At 44.8% G+C, this 14,915-nt stretch overlaps 2 protein-coding genes and 8 non-coding genes across 10 annotated transcripts in view; 3 read left to right on the forward strand and 7 right to left on the reverse strand.

Annotated features, from left to right (window-relative positions):
• Positions 1-6,796: 6,796 nt before the first annotated feature.
• Positions 6,797-9,340, reverse strand: LOC119294501 (ubiquitin-60S ribosomal protein L40-1). Its single transcript, XM_037572697.1, has 3 exons — positions 9,195-9,340; positions 8,882-9,071; positions 6,797-7,079 (listed from the first exon to the last, which is right to left on the reverse strand). The coding sequence occupies exons 1-3, from the start codon at positions 9,295-9,297 to the stop codon at positions 6,983-6,985; spliced, it is 390 nt and encodes a 129-aa protein (XP_037428594.1). The 5' UTR covers positions 9,298-9,340; the 3' UTR covers positions 6,797-6,982.
• On the reverse strand, positions 7,244-7,336 carry LOC119296550. The gene has a single exon (XR_005145282.1). It is a non-coding gene; the product is annotated as a small nucleolar RNA Z266 (small nucleolar RNA).
• Positions 7,491-7,609, reverse strand: LOC119296511. The gene has a single exon (XR_005145268.1). It is a non-coding gene; the product is annotated as a small nucleolar RNA snoR86 (small nucleolar RNA).
• Positions 7,686-7,804, reverse strand: LOC119296512. Its single transcript, XR_005145269.1, has one exon. It is a non-coding gene; the product is annotated as a small nucleolar RNA snoR86 (small nucleolar RNA).
• On the reverse strand, positions 7,882-7,999 carry LOC119296514. The gene has a single exon (XR_005145271.1). It is a non-coding gene; the product is annotated as a small nucleolar RNA snoR86 (small nucleolar RNA).
• On the reverse strand, positions 8,129-8,246 carry LOC119296515. Its single transcript, XR_005145272.1, has one exon. It is a non-coding gene; the product is annotated as a small nucleolar RNA snoR86 (small nucleolar RNA).
• Positions 8,322-8,440, reverse strand: LOC119296513. Its single transcript, XR_005145270.1, has one exon. It is a non-coding gene; the product is annotated as a small nucleolar RNA snoR86 (small nucleolar RNA).
• A 246-nt stretch (positions 9,341-9,586) lies between the features above and the next one.
• The window catches only part of LOC119292401, a 7,865-nt gene continuing 2,536 nt past the window's right edge, over positions 9,587-14,915 (forward strand). Inside the window, exons 1-2 of the mRNA XM_037571255.1 lie at positions 9,587-9,859; positions 11,563-11,682. Coding sequence (XP_037427152.1) covers positions 9,587-9,859; positions 11,563-11,682 — 393 coding nt within the window. The remainder of the gene's footprint in view (positions 9,860-11,562; positions 11,683-14,915) is intronic.
• Positions 10,223-10,294, forward strand: TRNAP-CGG. Its single transcript has one exon. It is a non-coding gene; the product is annotated as a tRNA-Pro (tRNA).
• Positions 14,551-14,622, forward strand: TRNAP-CGG. The gene has a single exon. It is a non-coding gene; the product is annotated as a tRNA-Pro (tRNA).

Below are 14,915 nucleotides of genomic sequence, written 5' to 3' on the forward strand. Positions count from 1 at the left end.
AGCTAGCCGTCACTCATATAGTATCTTTTTGTCGTGTAGCAAGTATCTTAGAGGATCTTCATCCTTTTGTTGTGTCCGGTTGAAACTTTGAATCCATAAAAATATTATTGTTGACATTACCTTGAGCTAAAAGGTTGGCAGGCGAAACCATAAGCCCTTATCTTTCTTTGTCTCCGATTGGAACTTTGAATCCATAAGTATGCGTGAGTATTAGCAACTGTGAAAGACTACAAGTTGAGTATGTGAGATTTGCTAAAGCAGAAGCTCTTACATAGACCCTTCCTGAAAATAAGATGAATTACAATTGTTTGATGACTAAGAGCATAGTTTGTTAGTTTCCAAGAAAGTTTATGATCTATACTTTAACATGTGAATAGATTGTTACTTGATCATGAGAAGTTTTATGAGTTAAGCTATTGTTATGAGATATAATGATGCTAGAAAAAGTGATTGAAATTATCATTGATCAAACTTGTGCACTTGCCAGCATTCACACTTCATAAATTATTATTTTTATCATTTACCTACTCGAGGACGAGCATGAATTAAGATTGGGGATGTTGATACGTCTCCATCATATCTATAATTTATTAAGTATTCATGCCATGTTTATAATATTTTTACATGATTTTGGTATGATTTGATTAGAACTAACCCGGATTGACGATGTTTTCAGCAAAACTACCATGGTGTTGTTTTTGTGTAGAAATAAAAGTTCTCGGAACGCGCTGAAAATCAACGGAGAATATTTTTGGAAAATATAAAAAATACTGGAACGAGAAGCTACCAGAGGGGAGTCCCGAGGGGAGGGCGCGCCCCCCTATCTTGTGGACTCCCCTTGGGCCCCCTTGACTTGTCCCCGACGCCAAACACTCCTATAAATTGAGTAAACTCCAAAATGAGACCTAGATCGGGAGTTCCACCGCCGCAAGCCTCTAGAACCACGAGAAATCAATCTAGGCCCTCTCCAGCACCTTGCCGGAGGGGGCGATTATCACCGGAGGCCACGGGGGAGGATCTTGGAGGGGCCATCATCGCCATGAAGGCCAAGGACCAGAGAGAGAACATCTCCCCACCTATGGGGGAGGCCATGGAGGAGGAAGCACAAGGGGGAGAACCTCTCCTCCTCTCTCTCGGTGGCGCCGGAGTGCCATCGGGAGGGGAATCATCGCCGCGGTGATCGTCTTCATCAACATTACCATCATCGTTACCATCCTCATCTCTTTTTCAGCGGTCCAATCTCCCGTACCCTGTTGTAATCACCTACTTGAACATGGTGCTTTATGCCACATATTATGATCCAATGATGTGTTGCCATCCTATGATGTTTTGAGTATATTTCCTTTGTCTTTGGGTTGATTGATGATCTAGATTGGTTTGAGTTGTATGTTTTATTGATGTTGTCCTATGGTGCCTTTCGTGTCGCGCACATGTGAAGGTTCCCACTGTAGGGTGTTGCAATACGTTCATGATTCGCTTATAGTGGGTTGCTAGAGTGACAGAAGCTTAAACCCGAGTAATGGGGTATGGGATAAAGGGGACTTGGTACTTTAATGCTATGGTTGGGTTTTACCTTAATGATCTTTAGTAGTTGTGGATGCTTCCTTGAGTTCCAACAATAAGTGCATATGATCCAAGAAGAGAAAGTATGTTAGTTTATGCCTCTCCCTCATATAAAATTGCAATAATGACTACCGATCTTGTTAACAATTGCCTAGGACACTTCCGCACACCGACCCATCATTATTCCACACTCGTTATTTATAATATATAGTAATTTATTCTAACTTTATGAGAACAACATCTACTTTTATATTTTAGTTCTTCGATACCATGCAAAGTTATCCTCTTCATACCCACAACGTAGCTTTATTTCTTGTTTCTAGATGGAAGCAAATGTTCGGTGTACGTAGAGTCGTATTAGTGGCAGATAGGACTTGAGAGAATATTTATCTTACCTTTAGCTCCTTGTGGGTTCAACACTCCATACTTATCACTTCCACCTTTGAAAATTGCTACGATGATTCCTTGCACTTGGGGATTATCACATGTCATCTTATTTAATGCGTTACTCCGTTCTTTATGAACTTAATACTCTAGAGGCATGCTGGATAGCGGTCGGTGTGTGGAGTAATAGTAGTAGATGCAGGCAGGAGTCGGTCTACTTGACACGGACGTGATGCCTATGTTCATGACCATTGCCTTAGATATCGTCATAATTATGCATTTTTCTATCAATTGCTCGGCAGTAATCTGTTCACCCACCGTATTATTTTCTATCTTAAGAGGAGCCATTAGTGAAATTTATGGCCCCCGGGTCTATTTTCCATCATAAAAGTTTCCGATCTATAATATTAGTTTCCGATTTACTATTCTTGCAATCTTTTACTTTCCGATCTATAAACCAAATACCAAAAATATTTACTTTACCCTTTATCTATCTCTATCAGATCTCCCTTTTTCAAAGAATCGTGAAGGGATTGAAAACCCCTTTATCGCATTGGGTGCAAGTTTGTTTGATTGTTTGTGCACGTATTCGGTGACTTGTGCATTGTCTCCTACTGGATTGATACCTTCGTTCTCAAACTAAGGGAAATACTTACTCTACTTTGCTGCATCACCCTTTCCTCTTCAAGGGAAAAAACCAACGCAAGCTCAAGAGGTAGCACTTCTCCACCTTGGCCAGCTCATATGGGGGCGTACCAGGCCCTTGTGGCTGGTGTGTTTCCCCTCTTGGCCCATAAGGCCCATATCTTTTGTCGGGGGTGCCCGGAACCCTTTCGATGATCTGATATGTACCTGGTACCCTCCGGAACACTTCCGGTATCTGAATACCATCATCATATATATCAATCTTTACCTCTCAACAATTTCGAGACTCATAGTCATGTCCATGGTCTCATTCGGGACTCCAAACAACATTCGGTTAGCAAATCACATGACTCATATAATACTATATCGTCATCGAACATTAAGCGTGCGGACCCTACGGGTTCGAGAATTATGTAGACATGACCGAGACACTTCTCCGGTCAATAACCAATAGCGGAACCTGGATGCTCATATTGGCTCCGACATATTCTACGAAGATCTTTATAGGTCGAACCGTTATGACAACATACGTTATTCCCTTTGTCCATCAGTATGTTACTTGCCCGAGATTCGATCGTCAGTATCTTCATACCTAGTTCAATCTCGTTACTGGCAAGTCTCTTTACTCGTTCCGTAATACATCACCTTGTGACTAACACCTTAGTCGCTTGCTTGCAAGCTTGTGATGTGTATTACATAGAGGGCCCAGAGATACCTCTCCAATACTCGGAGTGACAAATCCTAATCTCGATCTATGCCAACTCAACAAATACCTTCGGAGATACCTGTAGAGCATCTTTATAATCACCAAGTTACGTTGTGACGTTTGATAGCACATAAGGCATTCCTCCGGTATCCGGGAGTTGCATAATCTCATAGTTGAAGGAATAAGTATTTGACATGAAGAAAGCAATAGCAATAAAACTGAACGATCATTATGCTAAGCTAATGAATGTCTCTTTATAATCACCCAGTTACCTTGTGACGTTTGATAGCACACAAGGTGTTCCTCTGGTATTTGGGAGTTGCATAATCTCATAATCTGAGGAACATGTATAAGTCATGAAGAAAGCAGTAGCAATAAAATTGTAACGATCATAATCCTATGCTAACAGATGGGTGTTATCCATCACATCATTCTCCTAATGATGTGATCCCGTTCATCAAATGACAACACATGTAAATGGTTAGGAAACTTAACCATCTTTGATTAAAGAGATAGTCTGGTAGAGGATTACTAGGGAAATGGTGTTTTGTCTATGTATCCACACATGTATCAAGTTTCTGGTTAACACAATTCTAGCATGAATAATAAACATTTATCATGAAATAAGGAAATATAAAATAACAAATTTATTATTGCTCTAGGGCATATTTCCTTCATAAATGCCATGACCATAATAAGTAAATATCCTGTGCCAGTGATAGAGGACATCCTGGATGAACTAGCAGGAGCTCGCTGGTTCTCTATGATGGATTTGTGGTTGGGGTACCATCAAATTCGTCTAGCCGAGGGCGAAGAGTTCAAGACTGCTTTTCAAACCCATTTCGGTCATTTTGAGTACAAGGTGGTTCCATTTGGCCTCAGAGGAGCACCTGCAACGTTCTTGGGAGGATTGAATGTCACCTTGAAGCCATTTCATCGCGTATGTGCTATGTCGTTCTTTGACGACATCCTCATCTTCAGTCGCACATTCGCACTCCACATCCAACACTTGCGTCAAGTCCTGTCACTTCTCCGAAAAGACCAGTGGTATGTGAAGAAGTCCAAGTGCGCATTTGCATAGCAAGAGGTCAATTACCTTGGCCACACTATCTCTGGCAAGGGAGTGGCAACCGATCACAGCAAGATCAAACAGGTTGTCGAGTGGCCAATACCAGTTTGTGTCAAGGACGTCTGCGCTTTCCTCGGTCTAGCGAGGTACTATAGGTGTTTCGTCCGGCAGTTTGGTATGCTCGCGTGGCCCCTGACAAATCTCCTACGCAAACATACACAGTTCCAGTGGACAACAGCAACACAATCTGCGTTTGAGGCCCTCAAGATAGCTCTAACCTCTGCCCCTACACTAGCCCTGCCTGATTTCACCAAGCCCTTCGTGATCGAGACGGATGCATGTGAATATGGTGTTGGCGCGGTGCTCTAGCAGGAAGGCCACCCAATTGCCTACCTCAGCAAGGCATTGGGGCCGCGAACCAAAGGTTTATCTACATATGAAAAGGAATATTTGGCAATTATTCTGGTAGTCGAGCAGTGGTGACCGTACCTACAGTTCGAGGAATTTGTGATCAAAATTGACCAGCGTAGCCTGGTACACTTAGAAGAACAGCGCCTCCACACCCCTGGCAACAGATAGCCTTCACCAAGCTTTTGGGGCTGCAGTACCGCATCTGTTATCGCAAGGGGTCAGAAAACGGTGTTGCTGATGTGCTCTCTAGGCGGCCGGTACCTACTACTGAACAAATTTAGGCCATCTCAGTTTGCCAACTAGCCTGGTTGCAGGAGATAGTAAAAGGCTATGCTGCCGACCCCCAGACACAGCAGCTGATCACACAATTGGCAGTAGCACCCGTGGAGGGTGGCAAATTTACACTCAACAAGGGCATTGTTCGCTTTAAGGGGTGTGTCTGGCTGGGCAACAACTCACATCTACAGCAGCAGATCATGTGTGCCTTGCACGACAGTGCTGTCGGCGGCCACTTAGGGTTCCCAGCTACCTACAGGAGGATCAAACACATGTTTGCTTGGCCAGGAATGAAGCAACACATTAAGGATCACGTCCAGTCCGGACCGAGCACAATACCCAGGGCTGCTTCATCCGTTGCCTGTCGCCAAGCATTGTTGGGACTTGGTCTCCATGGATTTCATTGGAGGATTGCCCCCCTCTCGACAGTACAACTGCATATTGGTGGTAGTGGATAGTTTCTCCAAGTTTGCTCACTTCTTTCCGGTCAAGCACCCCTATACGGCACAGACAATTGCTTAGCTCTACATCGACCAGGTGTACATACTACATGACATGCCAGAAGCCATTACCTCTGACAGGGATGCCATCTTTACCAGCAAAGTGTGGCAAGAGATCTTCAAACTCCAAGGGGTGGAACTGAAAATGAGTTCATCTCATCATCCTCAGACAGACGGACAGACCGAAAGGGTCAATCAGTGTCTTCAATCCTATTTGCCTTGTTTCGTCCACAGCTCTCCCAACAACTAGAGCAAATGGTTGGCGTTGGCTGAGTTCTGGTACAACTCAACGTATCACTCCACGCTCGACAAGACACCGTTCGCAGTGGTTTATGGTCAAGAACCGCAGCATCTTGGGATGGTCCCTGAGCAAGCAACACCAATTCCTGAGCTTAATGAATGGCTATACATTCAGACATCTGTAGCACGCCGGGCCAATCACAAACCGAGTTTCAAGTTCTCCGGGCCCTATACGGTGACCCGCCGGGTGAATGATGTTACATACGAGCTGCAGTTGCCTGAGGGATCATCGATTTTCCCGGTCTTCCACGTCTCACAACTGCGCAAGGAGTTGACCCCAGGTGCGAGCGCCTCATCTTCCCTTCCATCACTTACTGATATGGTTAATGTTCCGGTGGATATTTTGGACACGAGATGGCATCGCAGCTCGAAAAAAATGTGCGAGCAAGGGCTCGTACTTTGGCAAGACCCCAAGGCTACACCGGACACCTGGGAAGACATTGAAGATCTTCGGCGACGATCCCAAACTCCTAAGACTTGGGGACAAATCGTGTCTGAAGAAAGGGGGGTGTTAGCATCCCTCCAACACCAGGCCGGCCCAGGAGGGAAAGGAGACCGTGCCACGAGTTCACTCGGCCTCAGTGGGTCTCTTACATGTTTGGCAGAGGAAAGCAGGCATCACCCCACGAGATCTAAAAATCATTTGAAGATAAACTGTCGGCAAACAGGTTGGATTGCAGGCTACAATCTAAATGCTCAAGTCCCCTCACAAGCTGATTTCCAAAATTTGACAAAAGCTCTAATTTCCAAATTTTGACAAAAGCTTGAAGCGACCCAGACATCTGCTTTGGATAGGAAACCCAAATTTCGGTATGTTGGTCCTATTTTTCGAAATTCTCCAACAAGCTAACGCAACGTGGTGCTACACGCAAGGAGAGCAGAATCAACGCAGGTTATGGGTGACGGTAGCGTTCGCTTCACACAAGCATACACAAGTAACCATGAACATGAACAGGCACACGAATTGCAAGGTTCACTTCAGTTCTGAAGTTCAAACGAGGCCAAGAACTCACAGCTAAGTTTAACCAATGTTCAACATCCTGACATGAGGGGCAGCAAAACGATAACCGGAAACCATTTTTATGTCTACTGATGATTTATCCAGACAACGAAATTTACGAACGAGCTCTAGTTCTTGATCTTCTTCTTGGGCCTCAGCTGGTTGCTGTGGCCACACTTCTTCTTGCGGCAGTTGACGGCCCTTGGATGCAGCCTGGCGTAGCACCTGGAGAAACATGGGAAAGGAAATTTTAGGATACATGATTGATAAGATCACACAGGGCGCAGGCTATTATGCCAAATGGTAAATGTTTACAGGTGACACAAACCCATGGTAAGAACTGACAGAGAAATAGCACAAGAATATCCAATCAGATCAAGTTGCAAAAAGATTGGCTGGTCAGACATAATTTATGCCTCAAATGGTTGTAGCTCATAAGGTGACCCCTCGTACATCTAATTGGATCATCATTCCAGCCAACCCAACAATTGTTTCAGAAACATGCACACACACGAAACAACTACTTGCAAACAAGATAAAACAATCCATGATCAGCCAAGGGCAGTTGCTTAAATGTGTCACATGAAAAGAAACCAACACTCAATTTAAGCATATATTTGTGGATTGATGATTCATGGTGTAGCAGATTGTTCGAGGCCGTCATAGCACAGAAAATCTAAGCGGCACGGAGAACTGCACTTGTTATCGCCAACCTTCAATGCAAAGGTTCGCCACTATATCAGGCCCCTTTGCTCTGCAAATTGGCTAAACTATTTCCAAAATTTCCAGACTAACAAGTATGAATAACTACATATTTTTAGAGAGGCTCAACATGTAGCAGATTGTTCGAGGCCGTCATAGCATAGAAAATCTGAGCGGCACGGAGAACTGCATTCTGTGTCGCCAACCTTCAATGCAAAGATTCGCCACCAAATCAGGCCCCTTTGCTCTGCAAATTGGCTATCTATCTACAAAATATTCCGACAAACATTGAAATGACTACCAATTTCATTTTAGATTGGTTGGAGATGTAGCAGATTGTTCGAGGCCGTCACAGCATAGAAAATTTGAGCGGCACGGAGAACCGCATTCTGTATAGCCAACCTTCAATGCAAAGATTCACCACTCATCAGGCCCCTTTGCTCTGCAAATTGGCTATCTATTTCCAGAATACTCCTACCAACATTGAAATGACTACTAATTTTTTTGGACTGGTTTGTTATGTAGCACCATGCTAAAATTTGATTGACTACAAATGTTTTAGATTAATTTGTTATGTAGCAGATTGTTCGAGGCCGTCACAGCAGAGCAAGTCTGAGCGGCACGGAGAACTGCACTCGCTATCGCCAACCTTCAATGCAAAGATTCACCACTTATCAGGCCCCTTTGCTCTGCAAATTGGCTATGCAATTCCAAAATATTCCAAACTACATTGAAATGACTAAGAGATTCTTTAGATTGAATTTCTATGTAGCAGATTGTTCGAGGCCATCACAGCAGAGCAAGTCTGAGCGGCACGGAGAACTGCATTCGCTATCGCCAACCTTCAATGCAAAGATTCACCACTATATCAGGTCCCTTTGCTCTGCAAATTGGCTACTAGATGTTCCAAAATTATTCCAAACTAAGTTTGAACGGCTCAACTCCAAACACCAGACATACGGCGAGACTTGGCACATCCAACAAAATCACCATCCTAACCAATCTACTCGCGCAAGCATAACACAGATGCAAACAAATTTTACAACCCTGCTCAGGGGGCCCAAAAACTAGACAATTTACCAATCAGAAACCAGAGAATGAATTTCCCCGCCGTTGAAAATCAGCTGCCGAAACGTGCGAGGCAGGAGACAAAGTATAGGCGGGCGGTGTCTAATCTCCCCGCCATTGAAAATCAACTGCTGAATTGGTACTACGCAGATGACAAAGTATGGGCGGGTGAGCATCCAATCAACCATACACGACCGAGCATGATCCGGAAGTGAAAGTAATCGGTGAAAACGTAAAGGTGGAATCGAGATACTCACTTGCGGCAGATCATCTTCTCCTGGTTGTACTTGCGGGCGAGGGCCTGGAGCGAGGGCTCGATGATGCCGCCGCGGAGGCGGAGCACGAGGTGCAGCGTCGACTCCTTCTGGATGTTGTAGTCGGCCAGCGTGCGCCCGTCCTCCAGCTGCTTCCCGGCGAAGATCAGCCGCTGCTGGTCCGGCGGGATCCCTGCGCGCACCCAGCCCACACAGCACCACGAGAATCAGAAAAGCTCGACGGCCGGCCGGCCGGCCATGGCCAAAGAAGGGATCTTTCTATGAGAAAAAGAGAGGAAAGAAAGAAGTGACTGACCCTCCTTGTCCTGGATCTTGGCCTTGACATTGTCGATGGTGTCGCTGCTCTCGACCTCGAGCGTGATGGTCTTGCCCGTCAGGGTCTTGACGAAGATCTGCATCCTGGCTGATGGCGGCGCGAATGGAGCGGCCGGCTGCGCCCGCTTATATAGCGCTGGCTCCCTGGCTGGCTTCGCTCTCCTATCTAGGGTTTCGTGTGGGCTGCTGGGCTTGTTTTTCTATGGGCTGGGACGACGGATGCACATGGCCGCATAACACAGCAGATGGCCTGGTAGCCGGCCCACTGATAGCCACTCTTCCTTGCAAAAAAAAAATCTCAGCGAAAAAAAAGAGAGTTCAACGCATTGGGCATGGCTTTGCTCGTCTGCGGCGATCCATGACGATTGGCCGATGGGGATCCATGACGATTGGCCGACGGGGATCCATGACGATTGGCCGACGGGGATCCGCACCGAGGCACGCCGCCATCGCCGAGCCAGATACAAAGAGGACGAGAGATTAGCATTGATCCTCGTGCACCGGTACGAAATCTATTCAAAAGCAATGAAGACGTCGGTGGTGTTCATCCACCCAGAACTGCCGAGAGGTACGGTGCACGCCGGCGGCGTTCATCCATCTAGGATCAGCGGGAGGTGCACACCACTCCCGGAAGCTACACCGAGGGTTAGTGTTAGATTCATCCACTTGAGCGACAAGTAATTCGGAACGGAGGGAGTACCTAGCATTGAATCGACAAAACACGATCGCAGTCTTGGTTTTTTCTAGAACGCGCAAGAGCTTTGCGTTATTGAGATTGGGGAGCAAATTACAACCTGTCAAGTTATATCGCAAGGAGTGCGCATATCTGCACTTCTTTGCAAAGAATCGGTTTTAGGTGTAAGGTGTTTGGTGATGACTCTAACATCGCTCTTTGGAAGTTGAAAAAAAAAAACATACTACTTCGATGAGATCTGGTCGAAGAAAAATGACGTTGCTTTCGACTTGAGCTAACTATTAGAGGGCCGTATCATCAATTGTACATGAACAGGGCGTTTGGTCTAGTGGTACGATTCTCGCTTCGGGTGCGAGAGGTCCCGAGTTCGATTCTCGGAACGCCCCTTTTTTCTAGTTTCGTGTCCTTTTTTTTACCTCATGGGCCTTTGCCCTTTCCCCTCGAGCCCAACCACTTCCTACGTTTTGTTTGGTGTGGGCTGAGCCTTTTCAACAAGATGAACCGGATGGACAGCAGACAGGCTGTTGAGCTGTTACCATCAACCACTAATTCTCAAAAAAAAAAGGTTACTATCAACAACCACTGGTCTTTTTTTTGTAAAGGACGATTACTCCGGCCTCTGCATCAAAGTGACACATACACCCATACCCACTACTCGCCCCATGGTGTCTACAAAAAAAATACTCTCACTACAAACCGCTAAAAAAGCTAAAAGGGTCCCCTCATGAAAGAAGAACACAAATAAGCAATCACCTGACCTCCATAGAGAAAACATTGGGAGCGTATGTTACTGACTGTGTTTTAGGTCATTGTCTGGTGTTTTTGCTCATGTAAATAACGTAGGAACTTACATCGAGCGCCTAGTTCGTTCTAGGTGTGCGCCGCTGCCGAGCGGGGTGAGTCAACGTGTCTTCGGCACGGGAAAGAAAACCCGACGTAGAGGTACAAAGGAGACACCAGAAATTGGGTCCAGCTTTGAAGATATCGTGGCGAGAAAAACAAGGATGATAACAACTCGTTATAATTTGCTAGTAGTGCTACATGAATGCCCGTGCTCTTAGGGGACAATAACTTTACACATGGGACATTGGTAAGAACATCATTGTAATTCACAACATGTAACTCACATGCAAGTTATGATTGTGTTGTGCTAAATAACTCCTTATTGTTACAATTAAAACAATTTTTTGGTGACTCGTGTGAATACAGTTGTCATCATGGTTCAATCAAAAATAAGTTTATCTCGATGTCTCTGACCAAATGTTGCAGAGGAAAACTTCACATTCGCTGTCCTTATACGCTAGCAGATGTACCAACACCTGCTCATGTCACTTGTGTCCCTCTTATATACACATTGTATACCACATCATGGTTTACATATGTCACCAAGGCCACAAAAGACCTCTCATTTGATAGCACCACAAAAGTCCCCCAAAAATGGGTCTCGATGAGATGAATGCATTTTTTTGCCACCTACACTATGCAATAAATTAAAATGGCACAATAGTTTTTTTTTCAACAGTACACCTCATAATATTCCTCTTAGTAGTATGCTCCTATAAAACCAAATGTCATTAACAAAATAGGTTATGAAGCTAATGCACTGCTGATTGGTCTTAAGTGTTTAAGGGATTTAAACAAGGAACATGTGCAGGTGGAATCGGACTGTGCCGCAGTTGTCGCGGCTGTAAATGCAAAAGAAAGGAACAATGCAAAGTGGTGGACTGCTTATGAGGAAGCAAAGTTGTGTATGCGTGAATTCAGTTTGTGCAAGGTTAGTAAAGTTAGAAGAGAGTGCAACGTGGCCGCACATGAGTTGGCAGCCCATGCTAGAATGCATGGAGATTTTTTTATGCTGGACAACGTGCCACTGGAAATCTTTCATGTAATTCAGAATGATTGTAATTTTGCTATGAATGAATGAAAGAGCTCTCTTTACCCCTAAAAAAAGGTTATGAAGGCTTCATATAAAAGAATATAGTGATACAAAACAAAGAGAAGGAAAACCCAGTTAACCCGCCTATATTAAATATCTCTAAGAGCCTTTTAGATGCTCCCATGAGGCATTGTGTAATGGCTTTACAACAAATGTTGCATCTTGTCTGAATTTTCTGGGTCTTGTATCCTTGAATGATGTGATACAAGCTCATGAGTATCATGAACTTTAGTACACTCAAATGATGAAACAAATTTAATATTCTATTTCTATGTGCATGTGAATACAATTCACAACCACCGAAAAAATTATGGGCTTAAAATAGACTGACCACAACCAGACAAATGAAAAACAATGGGGCAATATTTTTTCCTTACCTTCGTACCTCGGGAACCGAATTCATATTCCATTGTTTCCATGCACCAAACACAACTTAGAGAACGAATCACATTAATGATATGATGATTTGTACCATGGAATTAAAGTTTCTTCATGATGCTGGTACAATTTAAATTGTCAAGCTTAGTGACAAAACAAAAAACACCAAAATGTATCATCCCTTCAGTTGGTGACCTCTTGGAGTTAAGTAAACAACATACTAAGGTAGCCTATATCGCATAACAACTGGAACAATGAAAATAATTAGTACCCAAGTTAATTGATCAAAAACTAATGATATGTGCTATTTTATAATCCACTCCATTCGCTAAAGTTGGAAAAGCAAAACATGGACTATATTGATAAATCTTGTAATAGCTATGTTAGGTGATAGCTTAGAACTACTTAAATTAGCACAATTAATCTAGATAAAATAATAAAATCACCAACTTACTAGTTCTATCTTTTGGTTGCCCATAGATCGCACTTAAATGTCAGAACTAAGCAACGGTTGCTTGCCCAAGTAGTATCGAAATCCTAAGTCTATTTGCGCAGGTGCTATCTGTTTCTCTATCTATCTATATATCTATATATATACTACTTAAAAACAACCTAAGGTTCCAGGTTTCACTCCGTTTTCTCCCCACCACCCCATTATCCAGCCTTGTGCCCGCCAACGATTTTTTTTCATGTTTTTCCAACCCCTTCTAATTTTCATCAAACCAACATTTGTTTACCCAATAAACCACTATTTAATGGTTCAAAAAATAGCTAGAAAATATAAACCCTATAACCAAAACATTATCTTATTTGGTCTTGCTTTGCATCAAGATTTTTCATGTATGACCCTCTTATTGTGTTTAGATATTTTGACCCTGTGGCAATTCATGGGCACATATCTAGTATGTTATATAAATTCATGTAGCTCCTAGATTCCAGTCACCGTTAGTTTAAGAAGTACAAACGACAAACACGTTACATATGCCAGTGTGCGTGTGTTTGTTGCTGGTCGATCAATCAGTCCACATGTTGCCTAGCCTCGATGAAACCATATTCAATTCATCTGAAGGCAAGCCAGGTTTGCTATATGTGTGTTTGCCATTGGACAAGCGGAATATTTGTTTCACGGGCACAAAGACATCAAAAGGATCAAGATCGACACACCTGTGAGAGTGTCCTTGACGGAGGCAAAGGGCATAACTCCAAATTGTTGGCCTTCCACGCGTCCTTGTACCCCATCTTCTCCGCCACACACGTCCTCACCGCAGCCGCCTGCAATGAAGGTGACTCGTCAAATTCTAACAGAGGACACGCCCTTCTCACCTAGTTCACGCCTTCCAGAGATCCAAATATTGAAAGCTGGCATGGTCACGTGGAGGACGACGATGACCGCGACATGAAGTGGGCGAGGTGGAGCTAGCCAACCTTATCCTATGGCCATCCTGTTCATGCATATGTTAAGCTACTGATGAATCCAAAACAAAAATTGATATCTAGCCGAGCCGCTTTAAGCGCACCGTACCATCGCGGGTTGGCGGGCTTGGTCCCCGGTTCCTGCTGATGGCTCCGATGAGAGAGGAAGTGGAGCCGAGTAGACCTCGATTAGGCTCCGTTGAGGGGTTGCTGACTTTGCTTTTCATTGTGGAAGCCGTCTTGGAGCAAATGGATGGAGGGCATAGGTGGAGCAAGGCTGAAAGGCGAGAAAGCGAGAGGGCGAGGTGTCGCCCCTCGCCGCCATGGCCAAGTCTAGCGAGTAAAGAAGAGGTTGGTTGTGTGCCTATAGTGTAGCGTGCAATCGGGTGGGTGGTGAAAGGGCGTGGGTGATTGGCCTCTGACCAATACAAACCTATCCATGTGTTACTGTGGACACTGAGATAGCCTATCCCGGTGTCTACCCACACATGCTTGGTTCAATTCGTTCAGCAACTCTTTCTAAGAGACGACAATGCCAATCGAAAACATCCCCTAGGAAAAGCCTCACCACCTAATGGTCGCCGTAACACTAATGACATCTGTCGACATTCCACCGCATGTTTGCTTAGACGATCATGTACAACTAATGCGTGTAGGGTTGTTGTTGTTGTTGTTGTTTATTACGGTAATCTCCTCTCAGCAATCTTCTTTTTCGATAAAACGAGATAGGATCGCATTCCTTTCCACGCATCGTTGGCAACGAATACATTTCCTCCCAACCGTTTCCACGTCCCCCATTACCTTAAGATCAGAAAATGTAGGGTTTTTCTCGGTGATCATCGACACCGGTAGGGAAAAATGGTTCTGTCACATGTAATGATAAGAGTGTTAGCATCGTTAATGATGAACAAATGAGGGTGTTTGGTCTAGTGGTATGATTCTCGCTTCGGGTGCGAGAGGTCCCGAGTTCGATTCTCGGAACACCCCAATTTTTTCCCCTTCCTCTGGGACTTTTTTTTCCGCTCCTGGGCCTGTCCCCTCCCCCCTCCCCAGCCCGGCCCACGAAGCCCAGCGAAACCTCGAGCTCCACCACATAAGCCAGCAGCCATGGCGGGAATGGGGAAAAGTGGAGCGCGCCAAGATTTTGCCGCCTAGGGTTTCCCCTCCTCCTCCCTCTTCTCCACTGCCGTTCGTCTCACTAGCAGCGGCGCGAGGGATCCATGGCGGGGGAGGCCAAGGAGCCGGAGGCGGCCGCCCAGGGCGAGGGGTCCAAGGCCAAG

The sequence above is a fragment of the Triticum dicoccoides genome, chromosome 4B (assembly GCF_002162155.2).
Source record: "Triticum dicoccoides isolate Atlit2015 ecotype Zavitan chromosome 4B, WEW_v2.0, whole genome shotgun sequence".
Lineage (NCBI taxonomy): Eukaryota > Viridiplantae > Streptophyta > Magnoliopsida > Poales > Poaceae > Triticum > Triticum dicoccoides.